This window comes from Eremothecium sinecaudum, chromosome V (genome assembly GCF_001548555.1).
Source record: "Eremothecium sinecaudum strain ATCC 58844 chromosome V, complete sequence".
NCBI lineage: Eukaryota > Fungi > Ascomycota > Saccharomycetes > Saccharomycetales > Saccharomycetaceae > Eremothecium > Eremothecium sinecaudum.
In genome coordinates, this window is record NC_030896.1 from 118,774 (window position 1) to 130,405 (window position 11,632).

The 11,632-nt window shown below is 38.9% G+C and overlaps 7 protein-coding genes and 1 non-coding gene across 8 annotated transcripts; 1 reads left to right on the forward strand and 7 right to left on the reverse strand.

The window, feature by feature from the left end:
• Positions 1-20: 20 nt before the first annotated feature.
• Positions 21-587, reverse strand: FMN1 (riboflavin kinase; the record flags this gene model as incomplete). Its single annotated transcript, XM_018132729.1, has 1 exon — positions 21-587. One exon carries the CDS (start codon positions 585-587, stop codon positions 21-23), a length of 567 nt encoding a protein of 188 aa, XP_017987990.1.
• A 306-nt stretch (positions 588-893) lies between these two features.
• On the reverse strand, positions 894-2,447 carry GLE1 (nucleoporin GLE1; the record flags this gene model as incomplete). Its single annotated transcript, XM_018132728.1, has 1 exon — positions 894-2,447. The coding sequence occupies one exon, from the start codon at positions 2,445-2,447 to the stop codon at positions 894-896; it is 1,554 nt and encodes a 517-aa protein (XP_017987991.1).
• A 247-nt stretch (positions 2,448-2,694) lies between these two features.
• Positions 2,695-3,555, forward strand: MRPL7 (mitochondrial 54S ribosomal protein uL5m; the record flags this gene model as incomplete). The annotated part of the gene is made up of 1 exon (XM_018132727.1): positions 2,695-3,555. One exon carries the CDS (start codon positions 2,695-2,697, stop codon positions 3,553-3,555), a length of 861 nt encoding a protein of 286 aa, XP_017987992.1.
• A 167-nt stretch (positions 3,556-3,722) lies between these two features.
• On the reverse strand, positions 3,723-6,647 carry SEC26 (coatomer subunit beta; the record flags this gene model as incomplete). Its single annotated transcript, XM_018132726.1, has 1 exon — positions 3,723-6,647. The coding sequence occupies one exon, from the start codon at positions 6,645-6,647 to the stop codon at positions 3,723-3,725; it is 2,925 nt and encodes a 974-aa protein (XP_017987993.1).
• A 288-nt stretch (positions 6,648-6,935) lies between these two features.
• Positions 6,936-8,861, reverse strand: AW171_hschr52928 (uncharacterized protein; the record flags this gene model as incomplete). The annotated part of the gene is made up of 1 exon (XM_018132725.1): positions 6,936-8,861. One exon carries the CDS (start codon positions 8,859-8,861, stop codon positions 6,936-6,938), a length of 1,926 nt encoding a protein of 641 aa, XP_017987994.1.
• A 258-nt stretch (positions 8,862-9,119) lies between these two features.
• SNU56 (Snu56p) lies at positions 9,120-10,457 on the reverse strand (the record flags this gene model as incomplete). The annotated part of the gene is made up of 1 exon (XM_018132724.1): positions 9,120-10,457. The coding sequence occupies one exon, from the start codon at positions 10,455-10,457 to the stop codon at positions 9,120-9,122; it is 1,338 nt and encodes a 445-aa protein (XP_017987995.1).
• A 341-nt stretch (positions 10,458-10,798) lies between these two features.
• NHP2 (snoRNA-binding protein NHP2) lies at positions 10,799-11,248 on the reverse strand (the record flags this gene model as incomplete). The annotated part of the gene is made up of 1 exon (XM_018132723.1): positions 10,799-11,248. The coding sequence occupies one exon, from the start codon at positions 11,246-11,248 to the stop codon at positions 10,799-10,801; it is 450 nt and encodes a 149-aa protein (XP_017987996.1).
• Positions 11,249-11,558: 310 nt separating this feature from the next.
• AW171_hschr52931 lies at positions 11,559-11,631 on the reverse strand. The gene has a single exon. It is a non-coding gene; the product is annotated as a tRNA-Thr (tRNA).
• Between the last annotated feature and the right edge of the window lies 1 nt (position 11,632).

Below are 11,632 nucleotides of genomic sequence, written 5' to 3' on the forward strand. Positions count from 1 at the left end.
AATAAGCACTGGACGTATATTTAACTATCTTCTATCAGCTTCCTCGTTTCATAATAGGCAGGTAACTTAACGGTTTCTGAAGCTATTTTGATGTCTGTTTTAATGTCCTCTATCAAAGCCTCTTTCGTGGTGTAGTTTAGTTCTGGCCTTATATAGCCGAGAAAGCTAAACTTCACTTCTGCTCCGTAAAAAGTATCGCTGAAGTCATGAATGATATGCAGCTCCACAGTCTTTACAGTGTTTTTATAGAAAGGATTCCATCCAATTGAAAGCACCACCGGCAATACGCTAAGATCATCTTCAGTAAGTTTAGACCCATAGTTAAGGATCACCTCACTACCATTATTTCTTTTGACCACATTTTCATCACTGGAAATTACTTTTAGTTTACACCACCCAAAGTAAATACCAGTCTGTAATTCTTGAATTTGTTCTGTGAGTTGTTCTATCGGTACATTAGCAGTTGGTATACCTAGTTCCGATGAACCACGCCCAAAACCGGGAATAATTTTGACATAATCGGCTACTATTGGAAAAGGACTATGTGGTGTGTCTGGGATTATTGCATCGGCTGAACGTTTCGTCATTCTTCTATGCCTGTTGGTGTTTGTTGTATTCAATTTCTAAGTACGTTTCCAAAATATTAAGGCATTTATACGATGCCCTTTATAAATTTATAAACATACAACAGAGGCATAACTCACCAAGCTAAAACATAAAAAGGCGAATGGAGCATATAAGTCATTTGAACTAGTTCGTTTATTATAAAAGAATTTCTAAAAGTCTGTGATCTATGGATACCTTTATGTACAGTGTAAAGCTTAGGAGGCTTCTAATTTAGTCATCGGGCCGAAAATTGCATAAAAAGTGGAATCATTAGGTTTATGTATTAGCTATGCAACCATTGCTGAAAAAGTCTTTATAGTGCCTTTTGTTTCCCATTCCTCAAGCAGAATTCGTAATCTAGCTGCGCCAACAAATCTTTTCGCTGCCACTTTCGCTGTAAGGTCGGAAGCTATAAGCTTCAACAGCTTTCCACCTTGCGAACCATAATACTGTAAGAATTGAGCGGCAGCCGCATCCCACCAGCATCCAAGTAAGATAAAATGCGTATTAGTTAGGCTTTCAGGCTGCTTGTTTGCAACCCTGGCTAATATTTGCCACGAATAGGATAGTGAGAGCGGGTGTTGTCTCAAATTAATGAATTCAGCTGGTAGTGGAAGTCTTGTGATTACCGCAAAAATAGTCATTATACCACCTATCCTTTCTTCATAGCTGGTATCATCCTCCCATTTGTTATCGCCACTACGTTTCCAACCCATTCGTATTCTACCTTCCTCTGTGTCTATATTGCAGCTGAAACCAATAATAAAAGGACATTTCTTGATTAGTCGGGCAAGGAAGAATTCTTTCAGCTCAACGTACCTCATAAGTAGATGTAGCGTCAAAGTAGCTAGTGGTACTGCACTCTCCGGTTTAACGCGAACTTCTGTTTCTGCCTGGGATACAATAGCCTTCGAAATAAAGTTCAGTATCCACTGATATGCAAGCTCGTTTTGTTTCACCTCATCAATTAGCTTAAACATTTCGCCTAGAATGAGATGAAGTTGCTTTGTGCTATTAGTGAGCTGACCAAACTTAGGGTTTATCTTACGTTTTTGAGCACCAAGTAGTTTCTTTAAGTTACCGTCTTTGCTTACTGCCCCGACAATATCATGCTTTATTGACTCAATTCGTTTCTTATTCTCCAAAAACGCGGCCTCAACAGCGGCAAAGCTAGTTACATACTTCCCTTTCTTAGCCTCTTGCTTCGCTAGCTCCTGCTGCTCTTGCTTTTGTCGCTCGTGCAACTGTCTTTCCTCTTCAGCACGCCTGCGTTGCTCCATCTCAGTCGCCCTCTGTTCTGCTGCTTTCGCAGCAAGCTCCGCTTCCTTCTGCTTTTGTAGCTGTCTCTTTTCCTCCTCCTCCTGCTTCAATTTCTCAGCTTCCTTCTTCTTAAGTTCCATTTCCCTGCGCTTTCGCTCCTCTATCAACTGTTTCTTCTGTGCCATGACCTTATCTACCTGTGCATTGTTGTCTTCTTCTAAACGAGCCATCTTATTCTTCAGGAACTGAATAATCTCTAAACCGTCAGGAACATTGATCTTATCACCTTCAATTATATATGGGACTGTAGTATCTGACGATGCCTTTCTACTCAACGATGGAGCATTATGGAGCGTACTAACTGGAAACCTCATCGATAACTTCTTCGGTAATTTATCTGATATGTTTAATTGCGCTAGCTGCGCTTGGACAGATTCATGTAGCTCATCAATTTTATCTTTCTTAACAAAGTTGAACTTTGGAAGTTTTAATTGTATGCCATCTGCAGCGTCCCCAATATAAGAGTGCTCAATACCAACTGAATCCGCATCATCAAGTAGCTCATCAATTGAAAACCTCATTATATTTGAAAGCAGCAGTAGTAGATGCTATATACGGATAGATAGAGCACAATCACTGTTATTTAGCAGCACTTAAGTAGTATTATGTTTCTAAAACGTTTAAAACGATAATATCCAAGAAGTTCAACTATCATCTTATACGAACCATATCTATAAGAAAAATTTTTAGTTTTAGCTTATTTCAATGCACTTAAAATGATGATCTTATTAGGCAATTCAGCGTCTTCACTCATTGTATTAATAAGGCATGCAAGCGAGTCGCAGAGGGTTTTATACCTCGACAAATCTACAAAAAGCGGCTTGTTCCGTTGTCAAACCCGTCCATCATTTGGTCAAAATTGATAAATCTAAGCTTTCACCAAGGTTTCCGGAACTGAATTTCAAAACTAATGATATTAGATCGCCTTCTTTTAGGCCAACTGCTACACACCAAGATCGAGTAAGGGAACATTATTATAATACAGTTCAAAGCGATCTGCTACTTATGAATTATTCACACAGGGCCGAGACTGTGATTGGTTTGAAAAATAGGCCCTGGGATGGATCTTCTCCATATCACTTGAATAGGCCTCCTAAGAAGCCACAGTGGTCTAAAACTGAGCTCCCAGACATAAAACCAATTACTTGGAGGAATATTCCTGATATTGAATCTGTTGTCCTGAATTGTTATATCCCAAAATCTAACGAGAACCAACTATTACCTATCGCCATCGCTTTGCAGCTGCAGCAGATAACCGGATGTAAACCAGAATACTTATATTCCAAGATGGATATTCCTTCGTGGAAAGTCAGAAAGGGTATGCGTATGGGTGCTAAAGTTGAGTTGAAAGGTCGTCCAATGTCTCAGTTTATGTCTACATTAACGGAAATTGTATTACCTAGAATTAGAGCATACAAGGGTATTCCAAGTTCTTCTGGTAATAGATTAGGTGTGATTTCTTTTGGTTTGACCCCACAAGATGTTGCATTTTTCCCTGAATTGGACTTAAATCAAGAAGCTTGGCCCATGACTTTCGGAATGCATATTAATATCAATACTACTGCAAGAACCGATCCTCAAGCCAAAACATTACTTAGCGGATTTGGTTTCCCAATCTGCAAGAAGTGAAGTAATTAACGCATAGTGTCTTGTGTATAGCGATACAGCTAACATATTCTGTAAATAAAATTAGCGTATTTTATAGCACGCTGAATTCTAAACTTTACTGAAACCGCATGTATAATAAGTTCAAAATCAATAATTAATTTCTTTCTAGATGAAAGTTCATAGTTTTATTAAATGCTATTTACACTTACCGTATTAGCAACCCTTCCCATCTGTGCAATACTGTCACCATGCGTTAAAGCTAATCCTTGAGTCTTGGAACGTATGCGCACCTCTCCAATAATGCTATTGGTAGCAGGGTCCTTTTCAATACAAATATTTGCTAATGCGTCTTCACCAAAGGTGGACTTGGAATACAAGTTGCAACTCAAGAAGCGACAATTTTCATCTGAATATGATTCTTCTGGTGTCAATACCTTCATATGTGTGACTTCAACTAGCTTTTTCAAATAGGCTTGAAGGGTAGGGAGATTAGATTTGACAGTTAACTTGTTTTCCCATTCAAAAGCGTTCCACATCTTACGGAATTCGGCTTCCCCACATGATGCCGGTTTAATGTAATCCATGGTATCAACATGAACATCATTTAAAATCACGTAACGAGAATCCTCTCCATGGCCACCATCGTAAATAATATTACCAAAAATTACACCGGTATCTGCGCTTGAAACTTTGACTGTAACAGTAATTCTGTGGAAGCCATGAGGAATAATATTCGTACTAGGAGGATTTCCAATAATCTTCAAATCACCTAAAGTTGCAAACTGAACATGTAGGTTCCTTAAAGTTTCTTTGGTCTGGTTGACCAATAAAACCTCCAATACAACGTCAAATTGATGAGTTATAATGTAACATTCGGAATACACAGGGTCGCTGAAACCGGTTAATGGAACGATCTTTTTTAGCCTGGAAGTGATAGAGTTGGCTTCTTGTTTGGCAACAAAAGAGCCACCCTTACATGCTAGTTCTAGATCCTGATCCGTAGTGTCTAGCGGTGTATGCATACTGTCGCCGGCAGCAAATTGTCTGAAGGTCATAGGCATGTCAATTGGGTCCGCTGATCTACTCACGCTGTATGCTCTCTTTCTATCAACCTTACGTTTGTTTATAGAAACCCTTTTCTTGTAGGATGAAATTGTAGCATCTAAGTATGCCATTTCCAATAGTTCTTTTTCCTTTGCTGGAACTTGACCATCGGAGTGTTCCATCAAAATGTAGATTGCGAGCATTATTCTCTCCTCGGAATCTTCGTCTATTTGCTTTTCGACAAGTTTACTTTTACCAACCCTCAGAATGCTTACCAAGATCAGCATTGCCTCTGCTTTTAAACCATTAATAATTGATTCATTTTTTGACACTTTTGCAAATCTCAAAACAAGTTTTACAATAGTGTTAGATAGAACAGCTGCACTGTAGAAATAACCATTCAAGATGAAACGACGTAAGGGAGGGCGTGAATCTTTCTCTTCCTTTGATAAAGACTTTTTCATTGCTTCGACAGTTAATGCAGACTCTGTAACATATGTACCATCAGGAAGAACAGTTGGTCCTTTAGAGACATGTACAGGAGCTTCTTGAACTTCCTCTTCTTGACCATCAGCATTATTCAACAACTTGTACTCAGATTGCAAAATTGGAAGTTCTCCAACGCTCTCGCGGATATGCTTCCATGAAGCTTGAATGTCTGATTCACTTTGCGAGTATTCACCCAAAACCCATAAAGCACCTCTATATGCCTTGGCTGATTTAATATTTGGCATGGCGCCAATCAATTCCTGTAGTATTTCTTCTCTTAGTTGTGGATATTTCTCAATAACTTCCTTAGCAAAGGAAATAATTCCGCTTGCACCCTCTGAGTTCAATTCTCCAATGAACTCTAACAACAAAGAAACAACATTTGCAGAAACCTCAACAAATCTAGTTGCTACTTGATGAATACAGCGAGTCAAAAGCTGCCTATACTCCAGGGATTTTTCATCGTTATTATCGACTGTCGACTGCAGTTCTTTCTTTAAGAGTTTGACAACATCGTCTACATTTCTTGAAACAACCAATTCCAAAGAAATATCTAGTGCCTTTTCGCGCACATCCAGATCTTGGCATGTTAAAACACGTAAAATATCAAGTGTCAAATCTTCTAAAGAGTTGGGATTCTTGGTTTGTATTTCCTCAATCTTATCCAAAACAATCAACTTTATACTATTGTCTGATTCTTTTACAGCTAGGTCAATGAGCTTAGTAGTCACATTTATTAATGTCGTTGGATTATTCGTCAAAACTGTTAAAGCTGTGGCTGCTTCATAAATTACTTCATTTGAATTAGTACTGGATAATATATCCTGCAGCAATTCAACATATTGCGGTTTGAGAGATGGCGTCCTTATAGCATCTCTCCTAATGAATTCGATAAATGTATCCTGTAACAAAGAATCCAAACTTTCAATAGAAGTGATGTTACTCTGTAGGTAGTTAAGCGCAGATTCACGGTCCAACTCCGCCAATGAAACAAAAGCATTTCTTTTACAAATTGGATCGGTTTCTGCAAGTAGGAACGAATCCAGAATATCACAGGCGTCGGGAATTAAGTGATCACTAACCTTGTAAATAGAGTAAACGGCCAGTATCGCATATTTGCGTACATATGCGTGGCGGTACTCTAAGCAAGCACGCACTGAAGGGACCATTTGTTCCAATAATTCAGCTTCCTTTAATTTTGTTAGAAACCGTAAAGTGTTGCCTCGAATGTACTCATTTGGATGCTGCAAATCATGTTGGATGGAATTGCACACCAAAATCATTTCCTGCTTCAATTTCCCCTCGGAATCCAACTTTGGAACTATTTCCCAGTAAAAATACAGCAATTTCTTTAACTTTTTATTCTTAGAAGGCATAACAAACCGAATAATATGCATCAAAAGTTCCGGAAATGAATTACCATCTAACATAGCTACCAAGATCTTCTTCATTGTATCTATCTTTTCATTATCAGATCCCTTTTCCAATGATTTCTGGAAGTCAGATACAGAATAAACTATACCTTGAGGGGACGGATCGTAAACTAATGTGTAAGCCACCTCATCAGAATTTGTAGTCATCGTTATGTCACAATTGGTTATTCTGAATTACAATTAACAGCATACACTTGCAATCAGCAACTAAGTAAAGATATTTAGCTGAAACGTTGTTATCGAACAATTAAAGGTGAAGTAAAATGGCCTTCTTTCCAACGCCACCTGTCAAAACAATCTTCACCGGGTAAGATATAACGTAACAAATGACAATTAATCGCTTCATTAGTATAAGCTATATAACAATTTACTCTTAAAATAGCAATTTATGGTACCTTTTAAGCAGTGTATTATCTTAAGTAAAGTTACATGAATTTATCCACTGTTAGAGTCAGGATTGGCCACTTTAAGGCCAGTTCCATACTGATTACGGTAGGAAGTGTAATCCACAGAATCACGTTGCACGGCATCTTCAGATTCACTATCGATATCTGTAGGCCTGCCTGAAGGAACTCCTGTGGAATGTAAAGTAAGTCTGCTTTCAGTATGCTGGAGTGCGTTCTGAAACCTGTCTGGGTAACAGTCATTATTAGCTAGTCTCTCTTGAGTTTTCGTAAAGTAACTGGTTATGGTATCAGTGCGCTTTAATAACATCGATGCACGAGAACCTCCGCCCTGTTTTGATTCTCGTAATGGAGCTAACAGATCATCACTGTCATATCCCTCGAACCCGGATGTTTCGTAAAACATGGGTTGGGAATCGCCTACGCCGCGTTCTCGGTGCAACATTTCTTGGAATTCCTTAGTGTGATCTGCTCTTTCCAAGTTTGTAGGAAGCTCTGCTTCATTAGCGGTCTCTAAACTGAGTAATTTTTGTTTTGCTCTTCCATGTTTAATTCCTATTTGTTTTGAACTAGTTCTAATCCTAACCTTTATGCTTTGTTGTTGGTCTGCAGTGTTTTTAGTTTTCAAAGATAATGGAAGGTTCGGCGGAGGTTGCAAAGAGTTTGATGTGGGAAAATACTTCAATTTCAGTTCCTCTACATAACTAGAGACCAGTCGCACGTTTTTGTCCAGTTGTGCTTTCTCTGTAGAACTTTTGCCGCTCATCCGGTCTACCGTATCGCTCGCAGTTCTAAGTATATCCCCCGTTTTTGAACTCTCCTGTAGCTGCAAGTTAGGGTTAGGCAAATTGCCTAAAAAATTACGCTCTTGAAAAGACGATGCTTTGCTAGCATTGCCATCTGAAGTTGCAAACTCGTATAATATTGATTCCTTTGTTTGGCCAATACTTTCTTCGTCCTCGGTGGCTGTATCATTCAAATAAAACCTCCCTCGATTATCATTTACAACTCGAAAATTCTTTGGGGCTGAGCTAGTATCATCAAATGAGCCGTCATATATAGGATAGGGACTTACCCTAGTATTTAACAGGGCAGGCATTGATTCGGAATGAAACTTTGATGTATCAACCGATAAATCAACGAGAGAATTATTCTTCGATCTACAACGTGATGATAATTCACCATTGCCTGTTTGCTCATTAAGTTTATCAGCTGTCAGAGATCGCTCCCTGCTTTGGCTGGATTCTGAAAAGTCAATTGGAAAATCATAATCATCGTCGCCGCCAGTCACAATCAAAGGAGCTATTACCGAAATGGGTGAAATAAATTCCCCATGTTCATTTTTTTCGTAGAAGAAATCATCGTCGTCGTCGACAGGAACAGGATCATTCTCGGGCTGCGTTGCAGAGATATCTTCTAGCTTTGAGTCATCTCCTGTGGCACTGATATACTGATCAAGGTGTTCCACTAGTTCATCTACTTCTGAACGCTGTCTTGAATGACCGAGTAGAGAACCATCATTTGTATTTGATCTCCTAGTAGAAGAGTCTGAAATAGTATTACTGCGATCTTGTGATAAAATGTCGCTCTTACCATTTTGATTGCTTCGATATATTTCGGGAGGGGCAACCGATGCAGGTTTTAGTAAAGACCTGAAAGACCGCTCCAAACTAGAAAATGACCGAGAATCAGACAATCCTGTGGCATCCCTAATAGACCCATTAGTAACATCTGTTTCCCCTGCATTTGAGTATATTGAAGGGTTGTTTATAGTATCAATAGCGTCAGCCAAAAATAGGCTATCTGCATCTATTATTGACTCAGAATTCCTGCTCGGAGAGCGCTCATCACATTTTCGTACTTGTTCCGTAGATAGACCCACAAACGCACTACCGCCTACGTTATTGTTTTCATTAAAGTCAAATGCTAAAAACCTTTTTCTGTTTTCATCCGACATGCCACTAGAAAGTTACTCCAATCAACGTAATTCACCCGTTTATAACCTTGCTATTCGAGGAGTACAGTTGAACAATGTTTAGTTCATAGCCGTTGAGGAGGGAAATAGGTTGAACACGCAAATCTACGTACTACAACTACTACGTCGATAGTGATCTCTCACGGTAGATGTAAACATACTTTGAATAACTTATCAGTGAGTTCCACTATGTCCATCTGTTGCCTCCAGGGAGCATTGTGTCATTTAATGCATTAGAAACTAGTTTTGCTCGAAAAAAGTCCTCAATAGTCTCAAGGCCCGCTTGCAATTCTCGCCAACACCACCGATACTGACAACTCTCACTGTACTAGGCGGAGGGCTAACCCTCGAATACTCTTGAACATTTAATTTATCAAACCAAGCTGTTGATTCATGTACAGTCTGCATGTTTAAGATCACAATATTACAATTGGACTCACTTCTTATATCTGTCAATTTTTGATATAATATATCAACTAAAGTTCTTGGGCATTTAACGTACGCCCTGGTAATTTGAGATGCCGACTTTCCGGCCACAACATCCATACTGGCATCAACAGTAGCTATGCAATATTTCCTTATATCGTCAGCAGAGACATAATTGCTGTTCTGTTTGCGGTCGTGAAAGTAGGTGCTGCCGTCAGTCGCTGTGTGTGTATTCACAGAGCCTTGATATCTAGAGGTAGAACTGGAAGCACCTGAAGCTCCAATGTGCCGGGAAGGCCTGCTATTTTCTGATGCCTGTGGTTTGGCTTCTTCAGTGTTTTTGGGTTTTTGAACTACAACCAAATCATTGTACTCCTGCAGTTTAATTGCATGTTCTTGTAACCTTTTCTTGCTTTCCTCAATGACCAAAGCATTCGAAGCTGCAGCCATTTCCAAGTTCATAACTTTGTCAAAAAATGGCAGCTGTAATATGGCACTAGTTAACCGGCTCTTCTCAACGGAAAGAACATCGGCAAACTCCTTATGCAGAGAACCTTTGGGAGGCTGGAACTTCCAATTGGAAACCTGATGCAAGATACCAGACATTAAATCCTTTAAATCATTGCTTCTGAACTCTATTTGTTTAAAGCCCGGCACTTTTGAAACATGAGCTAGTTGACTTTGAAATGACGTTTTTCTGCTTGGAATAGGAGCCTTAACTTGGCATGACTGATGAATGAATATAGAACACCTTAAAAGAAACGGCTTTATAATACTACAGCTATCATTTTCGTTCGACTTCCTCCAGAATTTATTCAAATTTATCATAACAAATGCAAGGAATACACAGCAATCCATTATATGGAAATTCCTCAATTCAACGCAACGCTCATGAAACACGTACTTTTTGCTATCTATAACTTCACTGATATCCTTTATGAACTTCTTAAGGTATAGTTTTTCCTCATTTGAAAGAATTAAGAATACGTGACTACTTTTAATAGTGTTGTCAATATCGGTTTCTCTTTCCCTTAACCTAGGCAAAGATTTCCAAATGCTTTGAGTAACAATTGCCCTTCCATCATCATGCTTCTGCTTCTTAATCACAGTCGGTAGCGGATTCCCACCTCTGTTACGTTTCCTTGCATGCATCTATCGATTTTCTTGAAATGAGATGTCATTAGCTTGTTCATAGGCGATTTACATTTTATTTTTTTAAAAATGTATGAAATATCTACGAACAGTCCACCATTAAACAATTCTGGGCTCTTGCCATAATTGTTTCTAAGACCGGATAAATGCTATATGCTAGGTGTCCTTTAAATAAACTCTCTAAGTAATCTACAGAATTATTACTTGCTCAATAAACTATATTGAGCAACTATTTATGTATCGCGTTACGCTTACATCTCATTATCACAGCACTTGCAAAAATTTCTCATATTTCCTTTATATCAGTTTGAAGTAAATTTACAGCGATTATTCATGTCGAGTTACAAGGCCTTCACCTCATTGACAACTTCATCATAAGCTGCTCTATATTCCTCCTGCTTACCCTTGGTATCCTTCTTCTTACTAGAACCTGGAACAATGAAAACGACGGAAGTAGGTCTCTTTGTTGCACCAGCAGAACCCAAGTCTTGCTTGGATGGAACAAAAACGTACGGAACAGATTGGTCCTCACATAACACTGGTAGGTGCGAAATAACGTCAGCTGGAGAAATATCACCGGCAATAACAACAAGACCTTTCTCACCCTTTCTTAAAGCTTTAACAACTTCTTTGACACCTCTCTTAACATTCTTAGCCTTTGAAGCTTTCTTGACTGTCTTAAGGACCTTCTTGTTTAATTTCTTGGACGCCAGTGGTTTAGCAAATGGCAGAACCGCAGGAAGTCTTGATTCATAGTTATCTTCAGATGGGGTGGATTTATCCTTAGCCATTGTGATGTGTACCAGGTGGGTAGTAACTGGATTCAGGCGCTAAAAGATGAATGGTCTGTGAGACTAATGTGACCTGCGACTAAAGCTTAAGCTCATCGTCTATTGAAAATTTTTTTTTCGATGCAGGAAAAAAGAAATGCTTACTTGATGTGATTTAGTAACTGCTTCTATAACCAAACACTAAGGCTGAAGATATATGACTGATAAAGTAGAGAGACTTTAATTGACTCTAAAAATGGTACATAGTATGCGATGCATTAGTTACGCAATGTTATCTCCAGCTAGTGAATGAGGAGTTCTAAAAAATAATTGCTTCCAACCAGATTCGAACTGATGATCTCCACATTACTAGTGTGGCGCCTTACCAACTTGGCCATAGAAGCT